At 38.1% G+C, this 18,482-nt stretch overlaps 1 protein-coding gene across 1 annotated transcript; it reads right to left on the bottom strand.

Moving 5' to 3' along the window:
• Positions 1 to 1,284: 1,284 nt before the first annotated feature.
• On the bottom strand, positions 1,285 to 18,216 carry SRSF12 (serine and arginine rich splicing factor 12). The gene is made up of 5 exons (XM_052645834.1): positions 18,152 to 18,216; positions 10,401 to 10,516; positions 8,984 to 9,091; positions 8,665 to 8,806; positions 1,285 to 1,656 (listed from the first exon to the last, which is right to left on the bottom strand). Exons 1-5 carry the CDS (start codon positions 18,214 to 18,216, stop codon positions 1,287 to 1,289), a joined length of 801 nt encoding a protein of 266 aa, XP_052501794.1. The 3' UTR covers positions 1,285 to 1,286.
• Positions 18,217 to 18,482: the final 266 nt, after the last annotated feature.

The raw sequence follows: 18,482 nt of genomic DNA, 5'->3' as shown, positions 1-18,482 counted from the left end.
AAAAAAGGAATTTGTATCCAAAACAAACAGAAGCAACACTGGCTCCTATATGCTAAAAATATATGACAGATTTTTTTTCTTAAGCATTCTAGATACAAGTATTAACTGTATGGGCTGAGAACTTTTAATTTCAATATAATTCAACAAGGTACACAAGTAGAGCTCTATAAATATATCCCCTATAATAACCATATGCAAAATCATTTTATCACAAATACTACCAAACTCTTTGAAAAACATAAACTACAAACACATTTTTAAAGAAATTGTTTTAACAACTACAAAAGAATATCAATAAAGCTATTTGGCTTTAAAAAACGAAGGGCAGTGTAATGTAAATCCCGTACTGAGAAGCTGTTTTCTGAGAATGCAGTCTTGAGTTTAATACCAGGTACTAAACATTTTCAAAAATAAACCAAGACTTATTCTATACCATTTAAAGTCTTGAACAAAAGCTCTAAAAAGAAACCACTAAGTAACAGATGAAAAGTAAGTATGTAGAATTAATGGTATAAAATGTGATTTTATACAAAATGTACCAATCTTCATATGTATAAGGCTTGATATGAATATTTTTGGACTATGAGTGTTGCACATTTTTATAGCAGTCTCAAACCATTCAAAATTCAGTATTTTTAAAACGTTTTGATATTTCTGACATGAATGAACATGATACAGGATACAACTTAATATCAATTTATCTATACTGTTCCACTCAGGAAGCTTTTTTGAGCTTAGGAAAGAATATCTTTTGAATGCTTGATCGCTACATAAACTCTACTTTTAGAAATGTCAGTATTTTGTGATACAGAACTAATACCATCAGGAATTGGCCCAAGTTTAAAGAGAAAACACAAAGGAGACGTACAGTGTCAAACAGTCTTAAGTTTGCCTTATGCAATTATACAGTCATCATTACTTTTACATGAAAGTGCTTTAAAGTAAAAAATATTTTTTAATTACTGTTAATACTTAATATCCAAATCAAATTTTCTAATTTAGTTTCACTTTATACATTTCCTCTAAAAAGTACTCTTCTGCCACAATGTAAGCAAAAAACGGTCCATAAAATGGGACATCACTCACATCATATTTGTGGTGTGGGCCCTTATACTGAGACCAAATCTTCATTAACCCAAGTGAGAGAGCCTTTATTTCTTATACATGCCCAAAGTAACTAATATCAACTCACATTTTCTGTAAGCCTTCAAGAATTTTTATTCAACATAATGAGAAGTTTAATAAGTAAGCTACATTAACACTACGGAGCATTCTTCTGTTGCTGTTCACCAACTGTTTTTATGACGATAACTCCGCGATCTGGAATGTGATCGAAAATGAGAGTGTTTCGCTGTTTGTGCTTTTGTTTCAGAATTGGTATACGCTTTGGGAGATTTACATGGGGATCTTGCTATGGAGTCAGAATGTCTTCCATGTGACCTTGATTTTGTTCCTGAGCTAGTCTGCTTCTGAGGTGAGCTTGACTGTGATTTTCCTATTGACTTGGACCTTTTCTGCAAGGACTTGGACCTTGACCGTTCTCTAGAACCAGAATTCCTTCCTGGAGTTCTTGACTGCCTTGCTGAGGTAGACCGCCTGGGTAGTGATTTGGAGCGAGATTTAGATTGGCTGTAAGAAAATCGCCTGTGTCGCGACCTGCAAACATCCATAACATCAGAGTATATATTTCATATAAAAATAGTTAATAGGTTAGGAAACAACACTCTCAAGAACTTATATACTTTACATAACATCAGTTGTGCTTTTGTTGGAGAAAAAAGTTCTAATTTTATTATGTGTGCTTTTGGTTCAAAAATATGTACAAGTTTGTAATATTTGACCAAAAGATTTTGACTTTGCTGGATATCTTTTATGAGTCAGTTCTGAAAAATATATTTTGCATATTTAGTCTGGGTTACATAATTCCTAAGAGGTAAGAAAATCTGAAAGGGGAAAAAAGATAAAATATCTAAGAATATTAAATAATGTTAATAAAAGCAAAAACCTAGATGGAGGACTTCTGAATCTTGCCATGACAGAGCAGCTTGTTCTAGACCAATCTTCCCATTAAAAAAAAAGCTATTATTAAAAGGCTAGATTATATTCTTTGCAGCCAAAGATGGAGAAGCTCTATACAGTGAACAAAAACAAGACTGGGAGCTGACTGTGGCTCAGATCATGAACTCCTTATTGCCAAATTCAGACTCAAACTGAAGAAAGTAGGAAAAACCACTAGACCATTCAGGTATGACCTAAATCAAGTACCTTATGATTATACAGTGGAAGTGAGAAATACATTTAAGGGACTAGATCTGATAGACAGAGTGCCTGATGAACTATGGACGGAGGTTGGTGACACTGTACAGGAGACAGGGATCAAGACCATCCCCATGGAAAAGAAATGCAAAAAAGCAAAATGGCTGTCTGGGGAGGCCTTACAAATAGCTGTGAAAAGAAGAGAAGCAAAAAGCAAAGGAGAAAAGGAAAGTTATAAGCATCTGAATACAGAGTTCCAAAGAATAGCAAGGAGAGATAAGAAAGCCTTCCTCAGCGATCAATGCAAAGAAATAGAGGAAAACAACAGAATGGGAAAGACAAGAGATCTCTTCAAGAAAATTAGAGATACCAAGGGAACATTTCATGCAAAGATGGGCTCGATAAAGGACAGAAATGGTATGGACCTAACAGAAGCAGAAGACATTAAGAAGAGGTGGCAAGAATACACAGAAGTGAAGTAGCTCAGTCGTGTCCGACTCTTTACGATCCCGCGGACTGTAGCCTACCTCCTTCCATGGGATTTTCCAGGCAAGAGTACTGGAGTGGGTTGCCATTTTCTTCTCTATGAATACACAGAAGAACTGTACAAAAAAGATCTTCATGACCAAGATAATCACGATGGTGTGATCCTTCACCTAGAGCCAGACATCCTGGAATATGAAGTCAAGTGGGCCTTAGAAAGCATCACTGTGAACAAAGCTAGTGGAGGGGATGGAATTCCAGTTGAGCTATTTCAAATCCTAAAAGATGATGCTGTGAAAGTGCTGCACTCAATATGCCAGCAAATTTGGAAAACTCAGCAGTGGCCACAGGACTGGAAAAGGTCAGTTTTCATTCTAATCCCAAAGAAAGGCAATGCCAAAGAATGCTCAAACTACTACACAATTGCACTCATCTCACACGCTAGTAAAGTAATGTTCAAAATTCTCCAAGCACGGCTTCTGCGATACGTGAACTGTGAAATTCCAGATGTTCAAGCTGGTTTTAGAAAAGGCAGAGGAACCAAAGATCAAATTGCCAACATCCTCTGGATCATCAAAAAAGCGAGAGAGTTCCAGAAAAACATCTATTTCTGCTTTTTTGACTATGCCAAAGCCTTTGACTGTGTGGATCACAATAAACTGTGGAAAATTCTGAAAGAGATGAGAATACCAGACCACCTGACCTGCCTCTTGAGAAATCTGTATGCAGGTCAGGAAGCAACAGTTAGAACTGGACATGGAACAACAGACTGGTTCCAAATAGGAAAAGGAGTACATCAAGGCTGTATATTGTCACCCTGCTTGTTTAACTTATATGCAGAGTACATCCCGAGAAACACTGGGCTGGAGGAAGCACAAGCTGGAATCAAGACTGCCAGGAGAAATATCAATAACCTCAGATATGCAGATGACACCATCCTTATGGCAGAAAGTGAAGAAACTAAAGAGCCTCTTGATGAACATGAAAGAGGAGAGTGAAAAAGTTGGCTTAAAGCTCAACATTCAGAAAACAAAGATCATGGCATCTGATCCCATCACTTCATAGCAAATAGATGGAGAAACAGTGAAAACAGCGTCAGACTTTATTTTTTGGGCTCCAAAATCACTGCAGATGGTGACTGCAGCCATGAAATTAAAAGACGCTTACTCCTTGGAAGGAAAGTTATGACCAACCTAGATAGCATATTCAAAAGCAGAGACAGTACTTGGCCAACAAAGGTCCGTCTAGTCAAGGCTATGGTTTTTCCAGTAGTCATGTATGGATGTGAGAGTTGGACTGTGAAGAAAGCTGAGCGCCGAAGAATTGATGCTTTTGAACTGTAGTGTTGGAGAAGACTCTTGAGAGTCCCTTGGACTGCAAGGTGGTCCAACCAGTCCATTCTAAAGGAGATCAGTCCTGGATGTTCTTTGGAAGGAATGATGCTAAAGCTGAAACTCCAGTACTTTGGCCACCTCATGCGAAGAGTTGACTCATTGGAAAAGACTCTGATGCTGGGAGGGATTGGGGGCAGGAGGAGAAGGGGATGACAGAGGATGAGATGGCTGGATGACATCACCGACTCGATGGACGTGGGTTTGAGTGAACTCTGGGAGTTGGTGATGGACGGGGAGGCCTGGTGTGCTGCGATTCATGGGGTCGCAAAGAGTCGGACACGGCTGAGTGACTGAACTGAACTGAACCGACAACACTTATAAAACAACTGCTAAAAGACATTGGAGAATAATCAACAAAAGCAGAACTTGAAGGATTACAAGCCATGGCTCTTTTCCTAAGACTGTTTTCCAAAAGCTGGAATGGGAGAATTAAGCCCAACTAGAAAATAGCTACTGGACTAAACTGAAGAGACAGAGATTATAATTCAGGGCCATCAAAATGGCTAAGACTTAACAGACAAAAATCTCAGAGATGAGGAAAATGCAGACAAACCACCTCACCTCACCCTAAACTCTGCCTATAAATTTTCCTTAAGTCACTGGCCACCATCTATGCTGCACATGTAAGACTCTAAGAGGTTAGCAAAACACAGCAGCTGAAAGATTGAAAAACTGAGTGAACAATGCACAGAAACAGAGGAAAACAACAAAATGGAAAAGACTAGAGATCTATCTCTTCAAGAAAATCAGAGATACCACGGGAACATTTCATGCAAAGATGGGTACAATAAAGGACAGAAATGGTATGGACATAACAGAAGTAGAAGGTATTCGGAAGAGGTGGCAAGAATACACAGAAAAACTATACAAAAAAGGTCTTAATGACCCGGATAACCACTATGGTGTGATCACTCACCTTGAGACAGACATCCTGGAATGTGAAGTCAAGTGGCCTTAGGAAGCATCACTGTGAATAAAGCTAATGGAGGTGATGGAATTCCAGCTGAGCTGGTTCAAATCCTAAAAGATTATGCTGTTAAAGTGCTGCACTCAATAGGCCAGCAAATTTGGAAAACTCAGTAACGGCCACAGAACTGGACAAGGTCAGTTTTCATCCTAATTCCAAAGAAGTCCAATGCCGAAGAATGTTCAAACTACCAAACAATTGAGCTCATTGGACATGCTAGCAAGGTAATGCTCAAAATCCTTTAAGCCAGGGATCAACAATGCAACTTCCAGATGTACAGGCTGAATTTAGAAAAGGCAGAGGAACCAGAGATCGAATTGCCAACATCCATTGGATCACAGGAAAAGCAAGGGAATTTCAAAAAACATCTACTTCTGCTTCATTGACTATGCTAAAGACTTTGACTGTGTAGATCACAACAAACTGTAGAAAATTCCAGAGATGGGAATACCAGATCACTTTACTTGCCTCCTGAGAAAACCCTATGCAGGTCAAGAAGCAACAGTAAGAACAGGACATGGAACAATGGACTGTTTCAAAACTGGGAAAAGAGTATATCAAGGCTGTATATTGTTACTCTACTTATTTAATTCATATGCAGAGTACCTCATGCAAAATGCCAGGCTGGCTGAAGCACAAGCTGGAATCAAGATTGCCAGGAGAAATATCAATAACCTCAGATACACAGATGACACCACTGTGATGGCAGAAAAGTGAACAGCAAATAGCCTCCTGATGAAGATGAAAGAGGGGAGTAAAAAAGCTGGCTTAAAACTCAACAGTCAAAAAATGAAGATCATGGCATCCAGTCCCATCACTTCATGGCAAATAGTGGGGAAACAATGGAAACAGTGACAGACAATCTTCTTGGGCTCCAAAATCACTGCAGATGGTGACCACAGCCATGGAAATTAAAAGATACTTGCTCCTTGGAAGAAAAGCTATGATGAACCTAAACAGCATATTAAAAAGCAGAGACATCACTTTGCTAACAAAGGTCTGTATAGTCAAAGCTGTATGGTTTTCCAGTAGTCATGTACAGATGTGAGAACAGGACCATAAAGAAGGCTGAGCCCCAAAGAATCGATGCTTTCCAACTGTGGTGCTGGAAAAGACTCCTGAAAGTCCCTTTGACAGCAAGGAGATCCAACCAGTCCATCCTAAAGGAAATCATTCCTGAATATTCACTGGAAGGACTGACGCTGAAGCTCTGATACTCTGGCCACCTGATGCAAAGAGCTGACTCACTGGAAAAGACCCTGATGCTGGGAAGGAGTGAGGGCACGAAAAGGGTGTGACAGAGGATGAAATGGTTGGATGGCATCAACTCAATGGACATGAGTTTGAGCAAACTCCAGGAGACGGTGAAGGACAGGGAACCCTCCGCGTGCTGCAGTCCATGGGGTCTTGAAGAGTCTGACAGGACTGAGTGGCTGAACAACAAATACTGTAACTGCAAACAAAAACCACTGAGGTCAGAGGCTTAAGCAACAGTCTTAACCTCTAGAGCTATAACTAGAACAAAGTAGAACTGTACTGTCTTATAAGAAAATGTGGTTCTTTCTATTCCTGATACTCCACAGTGACTGGGAACTGACAGTAGTACTCCAGACAAGTAGTATACTTTACTGCCACTAGAAGGCAGAAAATGCTGTGAATATTCACTTCTCTAGATTAATCAGGAGAAAAGGTGGTTGATTAAGGCTCTAATGCATTTGGAACAGCTTATATTTTAAGTGAATCAGATGGACAATTTTCTCCTTTTCTTTTACTCTTTTTCACCAAGACCACTGGTTATCATTTAGTAAGTTACGAAAGTACTGCTTTAGGTACAATATTATATCTAGTTTGATTTTTTGTATATAAACCATTAACTTATAGTAATGTGAAATGCTGAATATCATTCATACTACTCATGTCCTTTGTGAAGTCAGAAGCAATACCGGTGGTATTGGTGTGACTTTGCTACACACATGGCATATAAAATTTCTTAATTTGTTCTCACCACATTTTAGGTTCTATAAATGTAACTTGTATTTGAGTATATTGGTGTCAAAATCTCAAATAATCAATCAGTATGGAACAAAATGGATTACTCTCCACAGATTCATGGGAGGTTTATATTCTTACACTATTAGACCCAGTATGATAAAAGAATCAAATTCCAGACCAAAACATAACTGTTCCTAAATATTTCTTTATTCACCTTGGTGATGGCTCAGTCCTGACGTGGGTTCTCCTGGCTTATAAAAGGAACTCAAGGCTTCCTCTTACTTGCATGCCTCCCTAAGAATGTGCCAAAATCAAAACATTTGTTTCAAACCCAAGGAGAGGGACTGATCTGACATGTTAAGATTCTAGGGCTCTGAGTTGGCCACATTTTCTAATAATCAGGATTCTCAGATATTTCTCTCTTCCTAGTCTTTTCTTTCCACTTGGTTGGAGGGACTGGAGACAGGCCACTTTACAGTCTTGTTTTTAGAACTAGGTACTTGGGGTAAAGACTGTCTAGCTCAGGTACATACACCCTATGTTGGGCTCTTCCTTGTATAGGCTCCTGGGAGTTGAAGAACGAGGGAGTGGAGTGAAAGTGAGCAGCTCTACAGATTTGAGGTTATGTTGTCACTGGACAGCTTAGATATACGGCCCAGGAGAGCCAACTCTTTCTTATCACTAACTGCGCCATGTGGCATGTGGGAGCTTAGTTCCCTAACCAGGGATCAAACCCAAGATAAGTCCCCTGCAGTGGAAGCCTGAAGACTTAACCACTGGATTGTGAAGGAAGCCCCAGGAGAGTCAACTCTTTATTACTCATAGAAAGAGGACAGTAGCATAAACGCTGCTCAATCTCTAAGAACAGAATTCACCTTAAAATTCTATATGCCTATAAAAAAATTACAGCATTAAAACTCAAGAGAAAAACAGTAAGTGGTAGAATTTAGGTATGCTAATACAATTTCAGTCATGACTAAAACAGCATCATCAAGTAATTTCCACTGCAATTTCCTGTTATTCTAACAGAAACTAACCCCTACCAGGAAAAACAGATAACTTGTAAACATCTTTTTCTGAAAAATCTACTACTTTTATATTTTCTTCCTACAATGCTACCATACTTGGAATTTATTCTCGAAATAATCTGCTTTTTATAAATACGCTGATTCACATTTTGGTCAACTTCCTTTCACAAATGATTATATTTTATTTCATATGAGTTTTTAATTATCAGGCCTCAGATTCTTAATTTGGGGGTTCATTTAAAAATTTTTATTTAAAATCCTCATTTTATTGTCAAGTATACAACTTTAAATTTTTGCTTTTTTCCTCAGTATATATTATCTTTCTATTAGAAAGATAAAATGAACACACTGAAAGGTATCTAACAAACCCAAGTTAAAATAACAATACATTATAAATTGAGAGGAGCATCTCCTTCTAAAAAAGTTGATACTTGATGTATATTAAATAAAATGATTCTGGTGTCCTGTTTTTGAAAACTCTTTAAAATGTTTTCTGGAAACAGCAGAAAATTAAGTTTTCAATTCCCTTTTACTTTGTACTCACTCTTTAAGGCTATCCGATCGCCGCCTATTTCTTCCCCATGAGGAACTTCTACTTCGGGTTCTCCTTTGGCTAGGGCTTCTTGATCTCCTATGATCACTTGGAGAACAAGGGTGACGTTCTTTTGATTTCATCTGGCCTGGTGCTAGAATATGAAGTTCAAGATTTATAATTCATTACCTGAAAACCTCAATAAATAATCATTCAATAAATAAGCCACTCAAATAGTATTATATTCTGAAATAATTTTAAATTAACAAATTTGTCATTGCTGAAACTCATCCTGCTAAAAAAGCAAGATCTGCTATTAAGTCACACTTACTTTTGCGATCACCTTGTGCAAACTGTATTTCAATCTGACGGCCACATACCCACTTTCTGTTGAGGTTATAAAGTGCATCTTCAGCATCACGAACATCTTCAAATATGACTAGCTGTTAAGGACACTTTGAACATCAGATATCAAAAATATTATTTTTTAAAAATAATTTACAGGTGGCATGAAATTATTAGGAAAAACAAGCTCAAGTTTTTAAGGTCATATCTCTAACATAATTGAAAAATCAGAAAAAATACCACTATCAAAACAAATGCCCCATTATGATTCTGAAGAGTGAGTCTGAAAATAAAAAGAACAGAAACAAATCTCTAACTGTATTTTTAATGTATACATTAAAAGCTGTAGAATGCATGTAATTTGAAACATGAGAATAAGTCCAACACTGGCTAGTATTATCAAATAAAACATTTAGGCAGGACTCACTCCCTTCTCTTAGGTAAAAGATTTACCAGGTTTTTCAGTATTTCAGGTAAAATCAGTACACAGAAGCCTTCATTCTGAAATTAAAATTACTGTTTCATTAACAGGCTTTTTAAATTAATTTAGGAGAAATTACTTATAAACAAAAGTGCACACATATAAGTGAGCTAAAACATATTTTCAAACCGATTTGGTCCTTTAAAAGTGATCATATTTGACTTTGAACGTACTGCTTTAAAATACCTTTATGTTTTTATTACTTCGGATATAATTATAAAAGAAATATATAAACAATCTATTAAGGTCTATAAACAATCTGTTAACATCTGGAATTATATATCCCACTGAACTCCCTTATCTATGTAAATTATATAATAAACCTAACTAAAATGGAAACAAACTATATAAACCAACTAGCTGTATTTCAGGAGGTTGTCACTGGTTTAACTTTTTAGAAACAGAAAAAGCTCAAGTAATGCAATACAAAATGAGACTTAGGCAATTACCTCAGTGTCACTTGATCTTGAACCTTGACCTTTATTCTTTAGGGCTTGCAAGATGGACTTTATAAGAGACGCAGAACCAACAAAATCAGACTTGGCTTTGATCCTGGAACTCTGAGTAAATGTAGGAAAGCCGAAGTCTCAACCTGGTGTTGGCTTTGTCTTTTGCTTGGTAAAGACTTCCCCTCTTCCAGGTCTTTATATCTGTGTCCACCCTCCCTCTTTACTCCTTGATGCTTGAACTTTAGGTGCCTTTTGTCTTGCCTGCTCGGTTTATGCTTGGATTCTAGCTAACAGGTTGGTTCAAACTGAGGGGCGCTTGCCAGCTACTGTGGACTGCATTAGATTTTCTGAGATAAAGAAATAAACACATTTAATTAGGCAATATTATTTCATAAAATACGCTCCTGAGTACGTGTATGTATACACATATGTATATGCACATGTATGTAGTCTATGCACATGCACATAGTAACATAAAGGATATTGGACATAAGCAAATCCTCTTGGGCGGCGGGTGTAGAAGTCAAGTGGAATGTAAACGTCTACTATAGGGCCATATCGACCAAACTCACGGCGCAAGTCCTCAGGCCTGAAGTATTTTAGAAATAAGGTAAAGAAATATGAATAGCTAGATTCAAATATTTTGCCTACAGAAATTCACTTAAAAACTTCAGAAGAAAGTATAGTTTCCGGACTAGAATTAGCTAAAATTGTCTCTCATAGGAATCATCCAGGGTTTAGAAAAGAAAGAAAAAATAAAACAACAAATTCTCAGTTCTAAGTCTTGGAGATTCTGATTCAAGAGGTCTGGAAATTTGTATTTTTATAAGCACTCTAGGTGGCTTTTATGTTTATTCAGGTTGAGGATACTGACCCAGCACATTCACTTAATTTTTTTGCCTTTTTAAAACTGAAGTATAGTTGATTTACAATATTGTGTTAGTTTCAAGTGTACAGCATAGTGATTTAGTTTCTATATATTTTCTACACATTCCTTTTCAAATTCTTTTCCCTTATAGATTACAAAATATTGAGGACAGTTCCCTGTGCTATACAGTAGGTCTTTGTTGGTTATTTATTTTATATAGAGCATATGCACTTTTGAAAGTTACTTCTATTACAAGACTTTTCAACTGTCAAAATACAGAGTACTATTAACTATTCATTAAGAATACATTTATTTGTCTCACTATAATTTCATATTTATGTTAAATGTTTTCAGATAGCAATAAGATTCTAAAGAAGTCCTAAAGTTCTTTCTCAGGCTTTAAAAGAAAAATCGATGATTTATTAGTAAACATAAAGCAAAAATAACTACCAGAGCCTCAAATCTGGCAAGTATTTTTGAGTCACTTACATGCTTCCTACGGTCATAGGTATTAAAGAGGGGGAACCAAGGAAACACATAGCATAATACTTCTCTTCAGGATTTACAATTTAACTGAAGAGACAAAACACTTAGCATTAAAAACTGACATTTATAAGGCATTTATATACCAGCCACTGTTCACCTTAAGACCACTTAATTCCCATAACAGATCTTTACAAATGTTGTTTACAGATGAGGGTAGAGACAGATGAAGTCACCTAACTTCACCGAGTCAGCAAGAGACAGAGCTGGAAGCAAACTCCCACAATCTGACACTAACTAGTCTGGCTTCCTAATGACTACATCCTACTGCCTCATGGAGCTCTTAGATTCAAAACCAGCTATGAGCACAAAACACGGCTTAGAGGAATTAAAGAGTATTTCAAAACATGCTCCGTAGAAAAAAGGGCCCAAAGATGAGTACAAAGCTTCTAACTCGGGGAAATGGAAGAAAGATGGTGTCCAAGATAAAAATCAGATAGCTGGAAAGAGAGTTAGATTGAAGATTGAGGAGAGGCAAAAGAAGAAACTTTCACGTTTGGAAATGCCAAATTTGAGGTGATGGTGGAACAGCCATAAAAGTTCTATTCTATGAGCAACTGAAAACTGTGGTTATACAAATTCAATTTTATTTTTTCTCAAGACTAGAAGTCAGTGATTAAAGCTAGAGATATGAATTTAAGAATTACATAAAGATTCAACTAACACTGACCAAGTAGCCAATATTACGTTGATATCATGACAACTTCATTTTATTTTTGTTATTTTTAATATTCACTATACCATGCTTAACTGCCTGCCTTTCGTGACTGACTGTTAACTTTAGATTTAGAGGACAATGACAATGTCTTTTTCTTTCATTTATTCATTCAACAAATACTTACTGAGTATGTACTATGGGCCAGGCTCTAGAAATATGATGGAGAACAAGACAGACACAATTCCTGCTCCCATAAAACACAGACTAACAGCAAAAATTCTCAACCATTCCTGAATATTGGAATCATCTATAAAGAAGATATCATAGAAGCAGGCATTCCAGCCTGATCCTTTAATCCCTGACCTAACTTGTGCTTCCCATGGTGAGCCCCAGTTATATTTAATTTTTTAAGGGTTTCATAGGCAATTCTGAGGCTCAGGGTTGAGAATCACTTCTAAAGCAGATGTCGTCACTAATATATCTCAGTACCTAGCATAGTTGCTTGGCATATAGGAGGCCTCAGAATATACCTGCTGTATTAATGAGTGAAGGACACATTACTGTTACCATTTACCAGTCAAGGAGACTGAAAGGAGAGCAGTTACCTTGCCCAAAGATACACACGGCCAGTAGCAAAGCTAGAATTCAAATGAGTACCTTCAGAGGCAACCAATTCCATCAACCAAATGTGAGTGGCTGACAGAAAAGGATACTAGACATCTAAACGAGGCTAGAGCAAGCGGAGTAGAGACTTAGAACCCCGCAAGTCTGAGGGAATGAACCTTCTCAAAAGAGCTGGCTCTCGCTCAGTCTCCACTCCATCTGTTAGCTGTTGTTTTCATTGATTTTTATATTTCTGGTGTAATCTATTTTGATATTAAACACCCATGTATCCATCAATAAGATTTATTATGCCTTAATAATTACTATACTTGTAATTTTTAGTATTTTTTAAGTAAGATATTGTCTCCTTGTCCTTAGAAATAATCACTGGTGTTCATCATTCCTCTACATAACTTTGTATTTCTACTGCAAATCTATATAAAAGGTATCAGATTACCTGTAAAATTTTGAAGCTTGCCTTTTCCACCCTTGAGATTTCTCCATGGTGCTCTAGTTCACTCATTTTAATTCTGTATTGGTATTGTTATGGATAAACCACAATTTTACACATACTTCTATGGGTGAGCATTTAATATGCTTCCTTTTTTTTAACCCCAAATTGTGCTGTAGCATAGTTTTCTGGGATGTACCACTAGCCATTGAATTGACGGGCTGAAGAGTATACATATCTTCAGCTTTACTACATTTTCTTCAAAATGGCCAAATCAACTTATTCTCCTCAAGACATGCATCAGAATTCCTAAGAATCCAACTCCTCACTCCCTGCCATTCTGAAGGATATAAAGTGAATGGGTATCTCATTATTTGAATTTTAATTTCTGTAAACACCAGTTAGGTTCAACATCGTTACATGCTTATGGGTCATTTATTCTAGGGTCAGAATTTCTGGGCTAAAGAGGAGATATATATATATATATATATATATATATATATATATATATATTTAATTTCTATGAACCGACCAAACAGTTCTGCAAAATGGTTAACATTTTATACTCCTACCAACAACATGTACGATTCAGTTCTGCCCATCTCTGTCAGCACTTTGTATTGTCAGTCGTTTGAATTTTAGCCATTCAAGAGGGTATTAAGTGGAATCTTGCTGCGGCTTCAATTTGCATTGCAATTTTTGCATTTCAATTTGTACATTTGTGTTGTACAACTGATGCTGAGCACTTTTTCACATGCTAATTGGACATTCCTATGCATTTCTCTTGAACATGTAGGAGTTTTTTGTCCATTTTTAATAATAACATTTGTCTTTTCATTGTTGACTTTTAAAAAAAGTTCATTATATTCTTAGAAAAAGTCCTTTGTGAGATATATGCCTTCTGAATACTTTCTCCCAGTCCCTGGCTCACCTATTTAATTTCTTAATGAACAGAAATTTTAATTTTGGAGAAATCTGATTTTTCAATATTCCCTTTTAAGGTAATGACTTTGTCTTATAAAAAATCTGCCTATCCCTAAGTCATACAGATATTTTCCTTTGCTTTCTTCTAAAAGCTTTACCATTTTATCTTTTACATATCAATTAATGATCCAGTTCAAATTATGTGGGACAGAGGTCAAAGTACATTTTTTCCCTACATATATATCCAGTTGGTACAGCATCATTTGGTGGAAAGATTTTTTTTCTAAAGGCTTTAGTTTAGTGCCTTTGTAAAAAATCAATTGACTCTATTATGTGTGGATTATTTATGGACCTTCTTTCTGTTCTATTGATCTATTTGTCTATCCTTAAGCCAATAACAAACTATTTTGATATTGTAACTTTTTAGTAAATCTTAAGCCAGGGAATATAAGCCTTCCAGCTTCAGTGACCTTTTTAAATATTATTTTGGCTATTCAGATCCTTTGCATATTAATAGATTTTAGAATTAATTTATTCCTATTTTTAAAAAGCAATTTGATCACAAATACCTTGAATCTATAATATAATCAATTGATATCAAACTGATAACAGTTCACCTTCCTATCTAAGAACACAGTATATTTACTAATTTATGTTGCTCTTTGATTGCTCTTGGCCATGTGTTGTTATCTTCAATGCAAAGGTTTTTATGTGGTTTTGCAAAACTTATTCCTAAGTATGTGTTTTGATACTAAGATAAAAGGAATTTTTAAAGTTTTTGTTGTTTGCTGTTAGTATATACAAATAGAATTGTCACTAAATTTACTTCATATTCTGGTAACGTAAGGAAACTATTAGTTACTGTAGCTTTATGTAAACAAACATGTCACCTCAGAACAGGGCCAGGTTTTACTTTTACCTTTATAATTTTTATGTCTTTATTTTTCTTGCCTTGTTGCATTGGTTAGGACCTGCAATAAAATGTTGAATAGTGGTTGTACGAGTTGACATCCTTGTCTTGTTCTGATCTTAAGGAGAAAGTATTCAGTTTCATCATTAAATATGTTGTTAGCTAAAGGTTTTTCATAGATGCCCATAAGCTGAGGAAGTTCCCTTCTATTACTAGTTTGCTGAGACTTCCTATCATGAATTTGGCTGGATTTTAATGTTTTTTTCTACATCACCACTTACACCAATATTAATGTAAGCCTCATACACACTATCGGAGAAGGCAATGGCACCCCACTCCAGTACTCTTGCCTGGAAAATCCCATACATGGAGGAGCCTGGTGGGCTGCAGTCCATGGGGTCGCGAAGAGTCGGATGTGACTGAGGGACTTCACTGTCAACGCATTGGAAAAGGAAATGGCAACCCACTCCAGTGTTCTTGCCTGGAGAATCTCAGGGACGGGGGAGCCTGGTGGGCTGCCGTCTATGGGGTTGCACAGAGTCAGACACGACTGAAGCGACTTAGCAGTATACACACTATAACCAAAGAATGCTACTAAGTATGTCCCAGAGAAGTACTTGATGGGTGCTCCCCAACCTAACATGATGTTAAGCAGCAAAACAGGAATGTTTTATTTGAGATGTGGGCATTGTTTTGTTTCACTAGAAAACTATATCTGCCATTAAAAAAATTATACAAAAAGATTTAAAATTAATATTCTTCCCAATCCACATCTTATTTCACCAGTGAAGAGAAACATTACACAAATTATAAAATTACAAAACGTACTTTTAAACCTTTCCTTAGTTCTTTTGCTGAATTTCATTTCTAACAAATTTTTCGCTAACCTACATGTTATAATGTCTTGTACTTTATTATATATATTAGAACAGCTACTTTAAAGAAAATTTTTAAATAAAACTTGACTTTGTTATAAAACTAACAATTAGAATTTGAAAGCAGGATAAAGAAAACCACTCAAAGGGATTTCCTTCTAGGCTTATTTTCTATATGTGTGGATTATGTGTTTATATAGTTTTTCCCTTCATTTTTCATATAACTGAAAACATATTGTATATAATTTTATACCCCATTTAACATTTATCCCAATGATTTTCTTTATAAGCATACCAAATGTTAAAAAATTAAAATGCGTCTAGGTATCATATTGCTAGTTAAACTATATGCTACCTTGTACAAAAAAAGCTATTAAGGTTACATGTGATGATTCTACTTTCATAACACTACTCAATCGCTGAGCAGTTTTAGTCAAGATCCTTAATCTCTCTAAATTTAATCTCACATTTTCATCTGTTTTATAAGGTTATAAAATAATATATGTAAGGTTTTTAGTACAGCGCCTGGTACACAATGAGTACTCAACAAATGTTAGGATTACTATAATTTCACTACTTCAAACCTTCTAGATTTTGATTGCCCTCCCCACCCTCCACTGCCCAGTGGCAATGTTAAAAAGTTGTGGAAAAGATGGAAAAGAAAATTAATAAATCTCAATTATCATTCTTGATTATCTAGATCAGAGATCATACATCACACATATGTGTGTGTGTATGTTTTTCGGCCTGCACAATGTTTATAAACATTTAACGAAAAGTGCTGAAACGGAAATGCCAATATTTTATAGCTTTTAAAACTACAAAAATGGCAATTTCGTATAATTCAATTTAGAAACTACCAACAGTTTGAAACTGACAGTTCACACACACAAAATACAGGCTTTTGACTCTTTTGAAAATTAAAACAACGTGCCCACAAGTCCAAATGTCTATACAGCCGTTATTAGCTAAAGCTTGGTAGCAGCCGCTGTCCCCTTGAGATGGCACATGTTCTTTTCCATTTGCGACAGTCCACACCATTCTATTGGGCTTTAACCTGACACCTTCACTCATTCATTCATATTACCTTGGTTGGCCTCTGTGGCCATTAGAATTGGAAACTTTTTTTGTTGGCTCACTGCAATCTTATTCAGTATTCAAGTGATCTGTTTAACCGTAGGAATTTTTTTAACCTTACCCCAATTATAAATTTCGCTTGCTTTCTATGTAATATGCTGATAAACAAGCTGAGCGAAGACATGTAAACACAGGCATACTTAGGATGTTAAAGTATGTTAACTCACAGTCTATAGTTGTGACGTACATATATATATATTATTAGCAGAAATCAAGTTTCTAAAAAAGACTTAAAATTTACTTCTCAAAAGTAAATTATGATGATTACTCCTGATGGCTCTGGAGTCAAAGGCTCCAATATATTTCCAGCCGTAAAGCTCCAAGTAAGTCACTGAAACTCTGAATTTCAGCTTTCCCTTATGTACTACAAGATAATCTTGCATAACTATAAAGACTGGGATGGGGAGGAGGGCTGTGGAGTAAATTAAGCAAGCCCAGTGAAACGAAAACGTCTACTAATCCCCCCCATCCCCTCTGGCTCCTATTGAGGGAGAAAGACACAGCTATAAGAAATCAACGTTAAAAACTATGCAGACAGAATTCTCCAAAGGGGGGCGGGTGGGCTGAATGCAACAGAATCGACCAGGGAAGTCTAACCAAAACCATTATGATGGGTGTTCACACTGCACTCAAAACTTTAAAAGAAAAACACATAAATCTCATTCACTGAAGTTATCCTTTGTATACGGTATAAAATTGTGCAACAAATAAAATTGAACCAGCGCCACCTGTAAGTAAACCAGACTACTGACTAACAGGGAAAGGGAGTCGTAAGGCCCAAGGCACGCACTATTCCGTAACGCTTTCTCACCATCCCCAATTCCTTCCCATCTAGGTGGTGAGATGCGCGGCTTTATCCCTGCACAGCGACAAAGGGGCGAGACGCTGGCACTCGCCCGAGGAACTCTCAGGGGCGGAGGCGGGGAGTGACCGTGGCTCCCAGCCAGGGGCAGCCGGCGCTCCTCCTGTTCTCTCGGCGAGGAATAGGCACCCGCCAGCCGCCCAGGTGCGGGAGGCGGTCAAGGGCGGCGGGGCCCGGAGACCGGGCCGCGCCGGGGCGAAAGGCCGGGCGGGAGGGCGGAGGCGCGAGTCCCGCCCAGGCCCCGAGCACTCCCCGCCGGCCTCGGGAGAGGCTCCTCCACGGCGAGCCCCGGGCCGGCCGCGGGGAGGTGCAGGCTAGCCCCGCCGGGCTCTGCGTCGAGGCCGTTACCCGCCCCTCCCCCGCGCCCCAACCTGCGGACCCGCCGCCGCTCACCTGGTGGCGTCCGCGACGTTCCTGACGAACAGGGAGGTGTTGGGGGGCCTCGTGTAGCGAGACATGACCGCTTCCTCCGTTCCCTCGGGGGTCTGCCCGGCCGCCGGGCTCGCTCCGTCTCCCGCAGCCGCCGCCGCCGCCGCCGCCACAGCAGCTCCGCCGGCCCGCGGCGCGACCCCCTCGCCTCGGCCTCGGCCCCGCCAGCGCGCAGCCGCAGAGGCGGGCGCGGGGGGAGCGATGTGCAGCGCGAGTCTGTCCGTGCGGACCACGCGGGGGCGGGGCGGGGGGCGGGGCCGAGCGGCGTGCGGGGAGGGGGCGGCGCGGGGTCCCA

Source organism: Budorcas taxicolor, chromosome 9 (genome assembly GCF_023091745.1).
Source record: "Budorcas taxicolor isolate Tak-1 chromosome 9, Takin1.1, whole genome shotgun sequence".
Taxonomy (NCBI): domain Eukaryota; kingdom Metazoa; phylum Chordata; class Mammalia; order Artiodactyla; family Bovidae; genus Budorcas; species Budorcas taxicolor.
Note: the sequence above shows the minus strand (reverse complement) of the source record. Positions and strands in the feature narration are given on the sequence as shown.